Below are 16,719 nucleotides of genomic sequence, written 5' to 3' on the forward strand. Positions count from 1 at the left end.
ACACCACCTTAGTATGGCCTGATGAGTGGTGCCACGTCCGTGCCCAGGATTCGAACCGGTGAAACCCTGAGCCACTGAAGCAGAGCATGTGAACCTAACCGCTCGGCCATGGGGCCGGCCCCTAGGATGTGATTTCTTGATCTGGGTGCCAGGCAAAGGTGTGTGGCTGCTTTGTGGAAGTTTACCAAGTTGTACACCTATGATTTGTCTACTTTTCTGTATGCACACCTCAACTTAAAAAAAAGTTAAAAAAAATCAGTATCGGTTGTAGCTGCAAATGACCGAAATTAAGGTTCCAGCTTCTCAGTTACAGTTTTCCTCTTGCAATTACAGGGCCTTCTGTCTATAATCAGTGCAGGTGTGACCGGGGATTCACAGTCATTCTAAAGGTTAAAAGGGAAACACATCACTAGCACTTCCTCCTCAAAGAATCTTACAACGCGAATACTCACCCCCTTCACTTGCTTCAGCCTGTTGTATTCATCGGCAGCAGCCTGTTATGAGAAACACAAAGGAATATGCTTAGTGGGGCATTTCCTCTTTCAAAAATAACATTCCTGATGTTGTATTTTGGAGCTAAAAATGCTAGTTGATGACAAAAATATAGGGAATTAAGAGAAAGTCTTAAAGCTCTTAAAAGTGTTGTGGTCAGCAGGAGGGCCCGAAGGGACCCGGTAAAGAGACATTCACAGCAGTAAGCTATTTCCCACGTTCTATCCGTGCAGGCCAGTACCCGTCGTTCCGCTGCCTCTCAGCTCCCCCCGTGCCAGGTCGTGCACCCGCCGACACCACAGTCTTGTCAGGCACAGCTCCAACCAGGGTAGTCTCATTAGAACTGGGCTGAGCTCCCCAATAACTTCTCTACTAACCTAGTCTCCTACCCCTTCCATTCTCAGTGCCCGTCATTTGCAATCCTTTAAATCTAAGCATGCCGGTGCTTCCAGGTTTCTACCATGTTCTCCTTATGGCCGTACTCATGCACCCAGTCCCCTGCTGTCTGGGGAGCTCATAATGGTCACCTCCCAGTGAAGCCTACCCTAGACTCTCTGGCCCCCCGCGGACTCCATTCCTTCTGAGCTGTTAGTGACAGTGCCGCCGGCACTACTGTGAACACAGCACCAGTCACGTCGTCCAGCGGTTTAGGTGCCAGTTTCTCTCCTACAACAAGAGCTCTTCGAGGGCAGAGACGGATTTATTTATGTTTCTAACCTCAGCATTTCCACATCATCAGGGACACAATCACGATCAACAAACGTTCACTGAGTTGAGAAGGTTTATGATGACGCCACACAGAAGCCATGAGAGAAGACAGACTATATAGAAAGCAAATACTGCAAAACTGAAAAGCAGATCACCTCAATTAAAAATGGCAAAGCGGGGGGCCAGCCCTGTGGACAAGTGGTTAGGTTCATGCACTCACTTTGGTGGTCCGGGGTTTGCCGGTTCAAAATCCGGGTGCAGACCCACACACCACTTGTTAGGCCATGCTGTGGCAGCGTCCCACACAGAAGAACTAGAAGGACCTACAACTACAATATACAGGTGTGTGCTGGGGCTTTGGGGAGAAAAAAAAGGGGAGGGGGAATGGGCAACAGATGTCAGCTCAGGGCCAATTTTCCCCAGCAAAAAACAAAAACAAACAACTCAGCCTTTAAAAAAAAAAATGGCAAAGGGTTTTAGTAAAATCAATATGAAGTGATGAAAAAAGTTTAATTACTAATATCTAAGACACAAGGCAGTCATTTTTCAGGCACAAAAAGTTAGTGAGCTGTGGGTCAAATGGGCCCTCAAGAGCATAGCCAGCAGGAATGCAGCTGGCATAATCTTTCTGGGGGGCAGTTTTGCAACAAAACTTTAAATGTACATCATCTCTGACTCAGATACTTCACGTTCTGGCTAGATAAGCAGCCAAGAGTACAGAGATAAGGAGGCTCCCAGGGTGTTACTGGGGCAGGTGTGCGTGTGTGTGCTGGGGGAAGACCACCTCAGAGTCACCCTCTATAAATGGAACTTCAAGGAAATTATGGCACAGCCATAGGAACGAAAATTGTGTAGCTATAAAAATATTCTTTCAGTAAGTAGATCTTTTCATTCATGTGAATTGAAAACAAACTATTGTTGAGTAAAAAAAGCAGGATATAAGCAGTGCCAGGAAGTACTGAAAAAGAAAACCCCCCACAATGATGGGGCTACAACACAGGAGGCAACTGAAAGCGTTCCCAACAGTCAAAGCTGTAACAATTCGAGCAACAACATAAAGTGGTGTTGATTATACGCCACAGTATAAAACAGATACCATGAGTCCATACTGATGTAAAAGACGGACTAAATAAATAGATAAACACATGGCAGGAAGTGACAAATTTCCCATGCAGAAAAATTCCAAACAATCTGTGCAGGTCCAGTGCCTTTAAAGAGCTGGAGCATAACTCCCCACTCCTTAAGTGCCATCCATGCACAGCGACTGCCTTCCAAGGAGTGCAGCATGGAAAGAGGGATTAAGAAGAAAAGAGTAGGGGCTGGCCCGGTGGTGTAGCGGTTACGCTCGCGCACTCTGCTTCAGCAGCCTGGGGTTCGCAGGTTTGGATCCCGAGAGGAAACCTGCACACTGCTCATCAAGGCATGCTGTGGCAGCGTCCCACATACAGAAAAACAAAATAAAGGGAGAGTGGCACAGATGTTAGCTCAGGGCCAATCTTCCTCACCAATAAAAAAATTAAAAAAAATAAAAGAGTAACTTTACCTAGATAAATACTACCTCAACAGGTGATCGAGGGAAAAAAAACTATCATGGAGTAAAAGAGTAGGAAGGATAACAATAAAACACAAGATGATTCAGTGTAGAAGACCGTGTGTGTCCAGTCTTGCATGGACGGGACAGCTTAACAACTAATATTTTGGTGACAACTAGGTGGCAGAATTTAAGGCAATTTATTTTCCTGTATGCAATTCTGTATTATCCCAATTTTTTATAGAAAGAATGAACTGTGTTTACAAATAGAAAAAGTAATATAGCTGTTTTCTTTTAAAGAGGAAGGGATGTCTGTACATAGACTATTGCTTTGGAATTGTTAATTACATCAGCACCCTTCAATTTGGAAAGACTTTCATCCAAGACTCAATTTCAATTATTCTTCAATGAAATTACAGTCTGATAATTACCAGCAAATTTGTATCGACATTAGCATAAAGGATACTGTATCTCCATAGAGTGGAGTAAGATTACACGTCATCGATAATCGTCAAGTGTGAATTTACCATGTACTCTGCGCTTTCTTCTCTGTAGTCGTCCAGTTCTTTATCCAGACGAGAGAGCTCTCTGTTGACCTCATCGAGCTCAGCTTGTAAGCTCTTGTACTCCTGCAGGCCAGTGTCAAAACTTCTCTTGTAGAGCTGTCTTTGTTGATCTGAAGTGATAGGTGGATATTCCCTAAAAATTGAGTGAGAAAATGACTCCTTATATATCCCCAGCAGACATAAAATCCAGTGTGTCCTCCTCAAAGATAACAAAGCTGGTGAAAAGTGAGAATGACATTCTCTTGTCTTCTTTTTGCTGCTGATGGGCGCACGAGGGCGGGATGCACACAAGTTCTCTTAAGAACGATGACACTATATACATCACTGCTCATGTTTTTTTAAAAAAACTATGCCTCCATAATGTTTAGAAATAAAGTTGAAAACCATTTATGAAATTTAAGATTCAAGTCATAGGAACTCATTTATTCTGAACATACAACATCATATGGTAAAGGAATATTTACGTTTAAGTCTTAAAACTGGAATTCTGGACACAAAGTATGTTTTTATCACTGCAGCGACAGAGCAGCTGACTGGCGGCTGGCTCTTCTGCTACCACCTACAGTTTTCAGACTGTTTGGGTATTTTTGGTCTTCATCTTGTTTTTCCTAAGTGGAAATAGCTATTTTCAGTCCTTTGATTATAATGGTAGACACTAAAATTCACTTGTATAAAAATGCATGCTCACTGTAAAAATAACCTGGCAATGCATTAAACTATGGAAAAAACCCTGAAATTCTGTCTCACTTGTATCTCTCAACATTCCAGCTACTCTTTCCATGTGGAGGTGACACTATTAACCCATAATCCACTGACAAAATACTCTGAATTGTTTCACAGGACTAACGAACTTCATAGCAATACAGAACTCAAATTTTAGATCTAAGTCAGTCTAACATCTTCATTTTACAGAGGAGAGAACTTAAATGATTTGCTCAAAAGGGAAACAAGAATTCAGGATTCCTGAAAGTTTTCCTTTAAATCTCCCACGATACAAGTTAGGCAAACAGTTTACAGACAGATGCCTGAACTTGGCCAAAAACTCTCGGGGGAGGAGGAGAAGGCGAGGTAAGAGAACCAGCAGCGAGCACGGACTTTGAGCTCCATGTGCCACCCCCTCCCGCCTCCTCGAGAAGCAATACTGTGATGAACCACCATTCATGCCACAAACGTTCTGAGTTGTGTCCCGTTCCTCAGAAGACTTGCGCACAAGGAGGCTGCACGTCAGACATGAGTATAGTGGTAGTGATGGACTCACAATACCACCACCGTGGCTGAACATGGATCAACTCAGTTGTTTACAAAGCTGTTTGCCTAAGTCCTTTGGATTAAACTTTTAAAAGAATCTCTGGTCTCATCGTGAAAGCTTAACTGACAAGTGAACGCCCAAGGAGGGCCACAGCCCTGCTCTGGGGATATGATCATCGGTAAACAAAGGTCCTCTACACGTGCATCTTATTTACAGCAAAGATCTTTCTCAGGTGACTGCTGGTAAAGTAAGGGCTCTGGTGAGGCTTATCGGCTACGTGGGGGACGGTGGATGTGTTTTTAAGACGGGGTGACAGCCAAACACATCCCTCCACGTCACTCTTTATTATGAAAGCGTACTAATGGAAAAACCTAACAAAAACTGTCTCCAGTCCTGCCCGCTAAAAATGAAGTCATAGCACCCACCCCAGTTTAGGAGGAGCAGCTCCCAGACCTGGCTGGCTCACGCTAGGCGCTCCGGCAGGCAGGGCACGCGTACCTGACCCAGTCCTCCTCCAGCTCGTCGCATGACTCGCCGCCGGTCGTGTAGTCGGTTTCGTAGTGGTCCTGCTCTGGTCTCTTTGACTTTCCGGCTCTTCCCTTTGTGAGCGCCCTCTTTGAAGGCGTCTCAAAGTTACCACTGCTGCTGTACCGAGGCTGCCTGACGTCGTCCACAGCTGAAGTCAGTGGAAGCTCCTGAACCACTTCAGGCACCCTAATAAAACAGAGACCGTTTCTCAGTGATCTGGGTACACCACAGCACCTGCCCAGGGCATTGCAATCAGAGGAGTGACATGAGCACGGAGGCGCCCACACGGAGATGCGCGCACCCGAGCGGTTTGCAGCGCGACAGGGAGCAGATCCTCTGATGCACACGGGGCGCTTTAAGGTTCCCCCAGAAGGGGAGCATGTGTAAGCCTTCTAAGTGAAATGGACCTAACATCTCACTTTAGGAAGTCTGGGCTGATCTGGAAGAGGTGCTGAGCGGCCCTGCGCCAGAGGCTAACTCCACAAAAGGCTGGCAGGAAAATAATGACCGCGAGTCTTTCAGACAGGTTCTTCCAGTTCCATGGAATGCTGTGTGGAGAGGAGGAACGCACACACATACCTACCTTTCAAAGCTGACTCTCAGAGATAAGCTCTTTGTAATACTAGACTCCTACATAGCAAGTCTCTTTTCAAGATACAATCTTGAAAAACTAAAAAAACCAAAAAGTTTTAGCTAAAGAAAACAGAATCCCAAAAAACTAAAAAGCTTTATATCGTAATAGATTAAAGAGCCCATTAAGACTTCTTTTTAAAATTGCTATGTTAATCCTGAAGCCATGTAGAATTAATGGAATGGAAAAGAATTACACTTATTTTTCTAATGCAACTAATGAATATTGCATCAGATTTTTAAGTGCATATAACGTTTCTGCCACAAGCATGCAAACAAAGTCTAACGTGAACTAAAACACCGAAAGCTGTGTTGACTGTATACTCTGAGTAACAGGAATGCAAAGCTTATCCTTCCCCAGTAGCAGAGCTGGAGAAGGATGAGAAATGAAATGAAAGAACACAGAGAAAGCGCTGAGACCTCCCGAAGGCAGCCTCATATTCAAATCAACTATTAAAAACATCTGAAGGGGCCGGCCCGGTGGTGTAGTGGTTTAGTTTTCGCACTCCGCTTCAGCGGCCCAGTTCCTAGGTTCAGACCTACACAGCGCTCATCAAGCCGTGCTGTAGCAGCATCCGGTACAAAATAGAGGAAGATGGGCACAGAGGTTAGCTCAGGGCCCATCTTCCTCACCTTATTGCTTTCAACTTATAGGAGCCATATCTTGAGCTCTGACTACAAGGTTCACCATCTCCTAGATGATGCAGAAGTGCTTGATGCTCGGTGTTGTCAAAGTCTTAGATTTTAATCACACTTGTTAATTTCTTGTACACTCCTAAAGCTTTAGGATGTGCATGTAGTTTGGGGGCGGTGGTATTTATTTCTTCTTTCTAAATTTATTCAGGTCAACGTGGCACAGGGTGCTGTTAATGCTGCTTCTAAAAAAGGGAGACCGTGACCTTCTCCCTGAGTCAATGATTAGCAAGTTCCTAGACACTCTGCCCAAACCGCGCGGTCCTATGCTTCTCGCCCTGAGGTGGCAAACAAACCTTCAGAATGCAGGGGGTTCATGGGGCGGGGGCAGAGGGGAAAGACACGGCCCACCCTTGTGTTCGAGACTGATGCTAGAAATCGTCCCCCGCAGGTTCCCGCCTCCCATCTTCCTGCACCTTTGAGACACTGGACGGTAACAGACCTGACACAGCATGAAAGTGAAACCCACATGCCCGGGAAGGGGAGCATGCACAAACCTGAGTGTGGGAATATGCGCGCTCCCAATCATTTTCAAACCTACTTTCAGCTACAAGTCCTATTAGGTCAAAATCCGCCCACCCCACAAGAGGCAACCAGCGTCTATCTCCTCAGTCTCTGACTCCAGCTCCCAGGTCCGGAAGGTCCAGGCCCTCTTGTAGCTTTTGAATTTCTTCCGTTTTGTTCACTGGTTTTACCCTCTGCCACTCCTGTCTCGCCCTGACTCTGAGGGCAGTAACTGTGGGCTTTCCTCGGCCCCCATCCGACAGCATCCTCCATGAGAACATGGACAGGGCACCCCAGGACACCCGGCTCACTGCCGTGCACACGGCAGGTGTTCAATGTAATTCCTGAACTGAAGACACATTCACAACAATCCTCTTTTCCCACGACACCCAGTATAGGTGAGGGAAGAGAAACAATGTTTGACCAACATCAGTGTCTGACCGTCAGAATGATGGCCACTACGTGTGTGGCATTTCAGAACTGCCACCATTACTTGGGGGGAACAGCCAAGCCTTGCCAACCATAGAATTCCATCTTCCTGGTCTCGGGGATGACAATGACCCAAAAAGGGCCAATCAGAATCTTTCCAATAGATCTGATATGTAAGCTTTGAGAAAGGAAATTCTACTTTCTGAACTCTGGGCTGGAAGATGAGCACAGCGTGGGAAACGTGGACGACCACCCTGCTATAGCAGAAGCTCTACTGAGAAGAAATCCAGTGCAGCAATAAGAGTCCTGATATGGTCTGAGCCCCTGGATCACACCACACCTGAAGTCAGGCCATCCCTGGGCCTTATGTGAACCAGTGAATTCCTGTGATTTGTGTAACAGTTCCAACACGTTATCTTACAGCCTATTTACTGGAACTGAACAATAGTCTCATTTGGCACGCTAAGGTGCCAGCCAACATTCAGCTTCCTTGATTTACAAAGGTTAATTCACCCTGGGTGTAGACAGGATAGTAGAGAGTGCACCTGATAGGGCTTCCTACATTCACTTAGAAGGGGTGGAGAAGCAACCATCTTTAGCTAAATTCTCCCGTCTCCTAATCCAGGATGAATTCTGTCTGTCTTGAAATTCTAAGGTATAGGACACTGTGATGAGCAAAGGAGGCAGACATGAGAGTAATTACCATACGATTCCATTTACAACACCTCCAATAAGAAGCTAAACTAACAGATGCTGACAGGCATCATCACAGTCATGGGGGATGTGGGGACCAACAGAAAAAGGGCACAAGAGGACCTCTGGGCAGCATGAATGTCTCTCTCGGTTGGAGGTGGTTACTCGGCATTCACAGATGTGAAAACTCATTGAGCTGTAGACTCAAGATTAGTGCTTGTTATTGAAGGGATGCTACGCTTTGGGGGAAAAATCCTAGTCCTGAGGTCCCTCCTGTTTAACGTGGCCCTCAGACACAACGCTCCCCTTCTAATTCCTCTCTATCCACTGCAATACAAGGAGGAGAGGTGCTCGTGGGCCACGGGGCTCGAGGAAAGCCAGGCTACAATTAGTGGGCATCCCGCCGGGTCCAGCTGGATGTACTCTGAACCCCACAGCACTCGGTCCCCTGCTGCACATAACGTGACAATTTCTACTATACCCCGGAGTCCACCAGCCTGCATGTGTCAGGTGCCATGGGAGATACTGTCGCATTCGTATCCCTCAGCACCACCCCATCCTCCCCTTCTTCTGGTTCTAAAACTGAGCACCACATGTGCGTTTTCCAGACTTCCCAAGTTCAGGAGTGCAGGTGGGGAGTAGAAACTGGGACAACCCGTATGGAGGACAATTTGACCACAGCTACCAAAATGAAACACAAAACGAAACATCTATCAAAATTTCCTTCAGCCCAGCAAGTCTCCTGTTAGCATATTCCCTCCAGATAGATTCACATGTGTGCCAAGTGACACGTTTATTCCCTGTGGTGGTTGGTAGTAACAGAACATTGGGGAAAAGTGTGCATCAACCTGGGACTAACGAAGTAAGTTTACAGTTTACCCACTGGACAGAAACAAAAAGTCTGTTTCCAAATTCCATTCCAGGGTAATACTAAAACCTACTATCCTCAAACCGATTCCATAACTAACTCAGCCGCTGGCGCCATCCTATGGGTCCCAGGCGCCCACACCGCTGTGCACGCAGAGTGGCTCTCTGCATAACCAGGCCCACTAAATGGAGGCGGGGGATCGAGACAGAACTTTGAAGAAAGAAGAAGTTTTTCAGCAGATACACCTTTGACTTAGAACAATCAAACCTGCCAAAGGGAAGTCTATTTTTTTGGTCTACAAAGGAATTTGGAGTTCCAGAATTATACACAGGAACACTAGCTTATCATTCGTAGGCAAAAATTACATGCAATCCTTAACATTCTCTCCAACGTGCTTCTCTCACTAGTCATCAGGCTGAAGTAGAGCTCGCGTTAGGTTAAATTAACCCTCACTGGGGATCCACTTCAGTAACTGTAATGGCACCTCCTCTGGGCCAGAAACTCCCAGTGAGGCGTTTACACAGCATCTAAAACAAAACCTAGAGGCTTTTTCAGTTTCATGCCCCCAGATGTATGCACAGCAAATGAGATCTCAAGAGTTTCTGGATTCAAATGAAGTCTTCAAGTCTAATAAAAACGTGTGTGGGTAGGGGTTGATCAATGAGTGATTTCCCCCTTCTACTGATGAGACCTAATAATTAGAGTAAAAGGAAAGACTGAGAACCACACTTAGCTCTGTGCTCAGTCAGTAATGTCATCCCTTCACCTGAACTTCAACATGAGACAGAGGACAGAGCCACCTTCCTGGAGCGAAGGGACCCGCCCTTTCTCTATTAGGTCAGCAGAGAACAGCAGCACTCGAAGGGGAAGAAGACCCCGCCCTCCCCATCTTCCAAGTAGCCCCAGGCCTCCACCTGCAAGACAAAGGCCAGTCTCCAGCCTGTGTGCAAGGTGCACGGCACAAAACAGCAACCGATGTGTAAACGTGCAAATATTCATATCTCAGACTCATTCTGTCAGAAGAGGAAGGTGCTACTTACGGGGTCGATTTATAGGAAGACTCTGGGTACGAGCGCTTGTCATTGACTTTCCCGTTGGAGGAGTAGGCCGCGGGGCTGTCCACTCGCTCCACGTAGTCAGAAGGGGGAGGAGGCATGTCCTGGGAGCCTGCAGACACGTTCTTAACCTGAAGAAACAGCCCGAGACAGACAGTCGTTATTTAGCCTGTCATTCAAAGGACAAAGAAATGGAAGAAACACATCACATAAAAATTATCTAACATTTCTTGGGCTTATTAACTACTATTAACCTGTAATGATTGTCCTGTTACTACTATCAGTGTTAACAGTCAATCAGTATTTTTACAAACGCAAAAACGGTGCTGTCAGTTTAACAATCCAGAGTGAGTTACAAGGAGGAAAACATCCCGGTTACCTGGTTCTCATCCTGATGGGACTGGATGGAGCAACATCCATGGCAACTGCTCCACCCCTCGGCAGGAAGACTCATCTCGCCTCACCTGGGCTCGGTAACAAATTCTAAGGTAGTGCTCATGCTGCTGTGAGGGCGCCACACTTAGAATACCACTAATCTAGGACAACGGACGCTGGATCTCCTCACTCCATTCACCCTAAATATGGACGGTTACAACCACAGAGGAATTTAAGGAACTCAGACTGATTTCTGCTGTAATTCTTTAATGAGAGCTGCGTTTTTCTAACGGCTCCACCGTCAACAGCCGACACAACCGTCACATCATGGACTCTACTTTTCCTTCCCATTCCATCCTGATGCAGAAGAAATAATACGCCTTAGAGACTGTGCCTTGTTAACATGAAAGCTTTCCCCCAGAACCTTTTCGAGAAAAATGTAAAGAGAAGCACAGCCAGTGAGATTTCCCACACAGTCTGTCAGATTTCATGCGGTAGATCCAACACTCTTTAAATTTCTCCTAAACATCTTTACATCATTACGCATTACTCTCCAATTGATAGATAAAAAAAAATAACTGCCAAACTCAGATACATCATGGAGTTATTTCAAAGTAAAGGAACAGAATTGAGGTGCAGTAGGGGCTGGCCCCGTGGCCGAGTGGTTAAGTTCGCGCGCTCCGCTGCAGGCGGCCCAGTGTTTCGTCGGTTCGAATCCTGGGCGCGGACATGGCACTGCTCATCAAACCACGTTCAGGCAGCGTCCCACATGCCACAGCTAGAAGGACCCACAACGAAGAATATACAACTGTGTACCAGGGGGCTTGGGGAGAAAAAGGAAAAAATAAAATCTTTAAAAAAACAATTATTAAGGTGCAGGAAAAAATTAACAATAACTCCACAAATTATTTCTGTGAAAAAGAGCAACTTTTCTTTCAACAGTAGGGAGGGTGGGCCTGCTTCACCTAGTAATGAGAACAGTGGCATCAGACCCCCGGCCTCTCCAGGTCCGCCGACGACCAGTTCTAGAAACCCTAGTCTCTCATGGGCAAGAAGTGGGCAAACTACCAACTTCATGAAGTTGTTCTGACAATTAAATGAGATGCCCAGGGTCACATTTAGCTCAGTGGCTCTATGAACACAGGAGGCTCAGAAGAGGCTGGATTCTGGAATCAAAGCCACTAGATATAAACAAAGAATTTTTACAAGTATTGAAGGTGACAGCAGACACCTAACTGGGTTACTTTGCTGTTATAAACCCTTGATTAGGTTCAGCACCCAGGCAGTGCATTTCCCTGGAACACACACGCTTCTGAAGAGGAAGGCACAACATCTACTTAGCCGTCAATTTCCTGGTATCCTGTTTTCCGTTAAGCATTAAACGTGCCTGCTCCCTTCCTATCACCACAGTACCACATTCCAGAACGTATTTATGCACCCGCCTCTTGAAGTACGTAGAGGCCTTCTTGATTGTTTCGTGTTCCTGTGAGTCAGAAAGGAATGGAATGGTTTCCTGCTGAGTGGGGTTTGGCAGCAGCTGGGGAAGCAGTGGGTGGGCTGCAGGAGTGTGCTGAGGTTCCCCACTGGGGCCGGGTGGGGCCACTCTGGGCTCCCACTGAATTCCTCAGACTTGACCCCATCACTAAGCTTCATAGGAAAATGCTCGCTGAGCCAAAGCCCTATTCTTATTCAGACTTCATCAGAGTTTAAAAGACTTCCTTTCATAAAAACCCACTTAACTCTCCTCCAGACTTTCTCCTCTTGGCACCATTAGCAGAAGTTCCTACTGACTCTGGCAAACTGGGAACCAAAACCCTACAAAAGAGGTGTCTGGGTGTCCTTGTAGAGACTCCTTACTGCTGTAATGGAATGTCCTGTTCCCTGTAGTTCCAGCTAATCCTTAATAAGGCTTCAGGAGTCTTGACTCAGTACCAAGTAGTGGTTGTGCCACCCTCTGCTGGAGGCCCCACAGGTCCCTGCTGGGCGAGGCCCCTGTCTGTCCGCCTCTCTCCCCAGCACCTGTGCACACAGGCCTCCCACTGGAGCTCGGCGGTCAGCTGTTCAGGCACATACAAGGGCTTGCTCCCACGCCTCGACCGTCTGTGGGCAGTGCACTGATCTTAAGGCCTCCACTGTCTCCCCACTTACAGCGCCAAACGCTGGACTGGTAGATCACTTAGGCACAACCCTCCAGGTAAACACTGTGACTTCCTTTCCAGATGAGGAAGCTATGGCTCAGGGAGCTGGACAGGTCCTTTCCCAAGGACCTACACCCGTCAGTGGTAACGTGGGATTTACGGACAGGGCTCAGGGGAAAGCCTGGCCCTGGGCCATCTCCTCCCTTCCTCTTTGGGTCCCAACAGCCCAGCACAGCATCCGGCACAAACCACGAGCCCAGAGCGTGCTACGTCAAGGTGCCCTCACTGACCACTGTTCCACTTCTGCATCTTGTGTATCCAAACACCTCGTCAAAGGAGCAGATCTGACCTTCATCTCTCAGGGCTGGCGGAAGCGGACTAGCCTGACCACTAACTCCACCTGCCAGCACACGTCTTTCAGGACTTAAATGTTTTTTTACACACATGCACAATGAATTCCAAGGCAGAGCTTGCTTTGGCGGAACATACACTAAAATTGGAACAATCCAGAGATTAATTATTAGCATGGCGCCTGCACAAGGATGGCATGCAAATGTGACTTGTTCCATATTTAAAAAAAAATCCCCAGCCAGACTCAAAGATGAACAAGAAGCAGCCTGTGCAAGACATGGAGGCAATCCAAGTGCCCACTGACTGATGACTGGACAAACATGTGGCATACATATACACAATGGAATACTACTCAGCCATAAAAAAAGACAAACTCGTCCCATTTGCAAAAACATGGAAGGACCTGGAGGGAATTATGGTAAGCGAAATAAGCCAGACTGAGAAAGACAAACACCAGATGATCTCACTCATATGTGGAATATGAACAAACCCACGGACAAAGAAAACAGTTCAGTGGTTACCAGGGGCAGGGGGGTGGGGGAGGCACAGGGGTTGAAGGGGAGCACCTAGATGGTGACAGTCAAGAAATAACGTACAACTGAAATCTCACATTGATGTAAACTAATATGAACTCAAAAAAAAAGGCAACAGCCTTTGTCCTTAAAAGGAGCGTAGGAGTCTAGGGGCAGAGGCAAAAAGATCTGTAAAACAAGGAGGAGTAAGGTCATTTTTTTTTTCTTTTCTATGCCTCACCTTCCCTGAAAGAAGCTAAAATAGCACTTTTTCTCACGGTACCAATGCAAAGTGAGTGGAGACCTGCTGCTCTCAGGACAGCAGGAGGAGGGGCCAGCAGGGGACACCCAGCATCAGTCATTCACAGAGGAGGGGCATGGGGGGAGGCCTGGAATCAGTCATTCATAGAGGAGGGCCCTGGTGGTGGTGGGTGGGGACGACCCAGCATCAGTCATTCACACGAGGAGGGCCTGGCGGGGGGACCTGGCATCAGTCATTCATAGAGGGTTCAGCGGGGGGACCTGGCATCAGTCATTCATACAAGGAGGGGCCAGTGGGGGGACCCGGCATCAATCATTCATAGAGGAGGGGCCGGCGGGGGGACCCGGCATCAGTCATTCATAGAGGAGGGGCCGGCGGGGGGACCCGGCATCAATCATTCATAGAGGAGGGGCCGGTTAGGGGACCCGCATCAGTCATTCACAGAGGAGGGGCCGGTCAGGGGACCCGCATCAGTCATTCACAGAGGAGGGGCCAGCAGAGGGACCCGGCATCAGTCATTCATATGAGGAGTGGTCCTCAGCCTGAGCCTCCTGGTACCAGAAAGGGGATTTCAGCTTCACTGTTATTCCTGACAGGATCCCCAGCCCACAAAAACTCAGTGGCCTAGCTAAAGCTCTTTAGACAATAAAAAACCCCACCATTTTAGTAACTATAGTAAATTTTTAAAGATTTAGAACCTGAGAAAAACTTAGCTTAATTCTCAACAGCAAACAGCGAGCAATTTTTCTCAAACAACTGGAGAATAGCCCTAAGAAATTCGGGGCAGAAAGAGTGAAAACACAAATCAAGGCAGATTAGTCACCTAGTAAGTCCTGAGGGGCAAGAGCAGGCTGAGAGGAGGGGCGAGAGCAGGCCAAGAGGCGGTCATTCCCACAACGAGAACTGCTGCTGTGAAGCAGGGAGCCTCGGGCTGGGGGCTGAGCAGGGCTCCCCGTGATGTGGATTAAGGCCACCCCAGCTAGAGAAGCCCAAGGTGACCTGGCCTACATGCCAAACTATATGACCCAGTGGACTTTTTTTATGGTATGAATTAGGGCTGCCCCAGGGAGAGAAGCCCGGGGCATCCTCACCTGCATGCCGATCTATATGGCCAGATTCGTATCTAAAGTTATATGACCGCACAATAACCAGACCCCATCTGCACTGAAATCATTTAACGACTTTTCACATCATCTTTTCTTTTTCCAGTAAAAATAAGTCACGTACCCATGCCTTATAAAATTAGCCCTAACCCTCAACTCGGGGCAGCAGCAGGAGCTCTGACTGCCCGTGGGTCCTGTCCCCATGCCAGCGGGGGCAGCAGCAGGAGCTCTGACCGCCCGTGGGTCCTGTCCCCACGCACCAGCTCTGCCTGCCCATGGGTCCTGTCCCCATGCCAGCGGGGGCAGCAGCAGGAGCTCTGACCGCCCGTGGGTCCTGTCCCCACGCACCAGCTCTGCCTGCCCATGGGTCCTGTCCCCATGCCAGCGGGGGCAGCAGCAGGAGCTCTGACCGCCCATGGGTCCTGTCCCCACGCAGCGGCTCTGCCTGCCCATGGGTCCTGTCCCCATGCCAGCGGGGGCAGCAGCAGGAGCTCTGACCGCCCGTGGGTCCTGTCCCCACGCACCAGCTCTGCCTGCCCATGGGTCCTGTCCCCATGCCAGCGGGGGCAGCAGAAGCGGCGGCAGCAGAAGCTCTGACTGCCCATGGGTCCTGTCCCCATGCTATTCCACACTATTCTCTAAATAAAAGAGCACTACCGCCAGATCTTAAGAGTCTAAGAAATCTTTCTTTCGACTCCTTGGCTCACCGACCCCGCATCACCCTCAGCCTTCCGTGCGGAGGGGACCCCGTGAGGGGAGGCCCTGCTGGCCCAGAAATCCACGCCCCGGGTCCACCGGCCTCTCCTAACTGGGAGCTGCGTGAGGAGCCACTTCCACGCCAGGGGCAGACGTCATAGAAGGAAAGACCCAAGACTGCAGACGGAAAGACAGCCGTGCTGAGAAAAATACACTTAGCCAAACCAAAGAATGGCTGGGACTCACTCCTGAGAGTAAGCTCAAGAAGGACAACACTCAGACCGGGTTTAAGGAATATGAATGATCCATTCAGGGCGAGACACAGGAACTGCTCCTAAGATCCGTACTCCAGCTGGGAAAGAACTGAAGTGCTTCTGAAACGTCAAAATGAGAGAAACCCAAGTGAAACCCTTTCAAAAGATTTTCACAAGAGGTAATCATGAGGAGGACAAACTTCGATTCAAAATTTAATTATACTCATTAGAAGTGTTCTGGTTATGTCACTTGTGAAAAGAATCTTTGTAACAAATAACACCCAACACTCCTGGGAGAATCAGTGCCAACACCCCAGTTCCTGGGGCCAAACGGAAGACAGCAAAGAGCAGCTCTCTGGCAAACCCTCTGGCCTTCCTCTCCGGGGACCAGGAGGGGTCCACACAATCTATGCGAGCGCCCCTGGCACCTGAGCAGCCTCCCCACCTGGCTGGGTAAGTCAGAGATGGAATGGAAAGGTCAAGAACCATTTAGCTCACTTTGAAAGAGAACCTTCTCTCCCCCAAAACAACATCTGCGGAGAACACCTCCCTCCATGCGAATCCACTTCATGTGTCATCTGGATTAGTACGAGCAAAAAAGCCCATGATGGCCACTCCCCATTTTCCTTTTTGGCCTGCTCCCTTCCCAGTTCACACAACACGGGAGAGTCAGGCGAGACCAGCATCCACAGGGGTTGCAGCGTGACGGAAGTCATCCTCCTCCAAGAAGGACAGGGGGTCATCTGTGGCGTTTCCATCACGTGCCAGGCAAAACCTGACCTTGTCTGTTCCTCACCGCGGCCCAGCGAGACCTGATTATCTGTGTTTTCAGACAAGGTTACTGAGTCTCTAAGGTTAAATTAAATTGTTCAAGGTCCCACAGGAGGTGCCGAGGCAGAGGAAGATTTGAACTCTGGTGCACCTGACCCCAAAGCCCAACTCTTTCTGGTACAGAAATTTAAATACAGAAATTTAAATTTAAATACGGCTCCAGGTAGCCACATTGTCTGGATACCAACCATTCCCTGCAACAAAGGGACCATTCTCACCGCCTAACTCGTCGTTGTCACACCCTAGCGATC

General features: G+C 48.0%; 1 protein-coding gene and 1 non-coding gene across 14 annotated transcripts in view; one reads left to right on the forward strand and one right to left on the reverse strand.

Annotated features, from left to right (window-relative positions):
• Nucleotides 1-16,719, reverse strand: part of OCLN (occludin) — a 49,187-nt gene that overhangs the window by 3,837 nt on the left and 28,631 nt on the right. For all 13 annotated transcript variants that reach the window (XM_070569940.1, XM_070569937.1, XM_070569944.1 and 10 more), the window contains 4 exons: nucleotides 9,932-10,077; nucleotides 5,045-5,260; nucleotides 3,259-3,430; nucleotides 453-494 (listed from right to left, as the gene is read on the reverse strand). In XM_070569940.1, coding sequence (XP_070426041.1) covers nucleotides 453-494; nucleotides 3,259-3,430; nucleotides 5,045-5,260; nucleotides 9,932-10,077 — 576 coding nt within the window. The remainder of the gene's footprint in view (nucleotides 1-452; nucleotides 495-3,258; nucleotides 3,431-5,044; nucleotides 5,261-9,931; nucleotides 10,078-16,719) is intronic.
• LOC139075442 (U6 spliceosomal RNA) lies at nucleotides 12,928-13,034 on the forward strand. Its single transcript, XR_011525804.1, has one exon. It is a non-coding gene; the product is annotated as a U6 spliceosomal RNA (small nuclear RNA).

Source organism: Equus przewalskii, chromosome 13, assembly GCF_037783145.1.
Source record: "Equus przewalskii isolate Varuska chromosome 13, EquPr2, whole genome shotgun sequence".
NCBI classification, from domain to species: domain Eukaryota; kingdom Metazoa; phylum Chordata; class Mammalia; order Perissodactyla; family Equidae; genus Equus; species Equus przewalskii.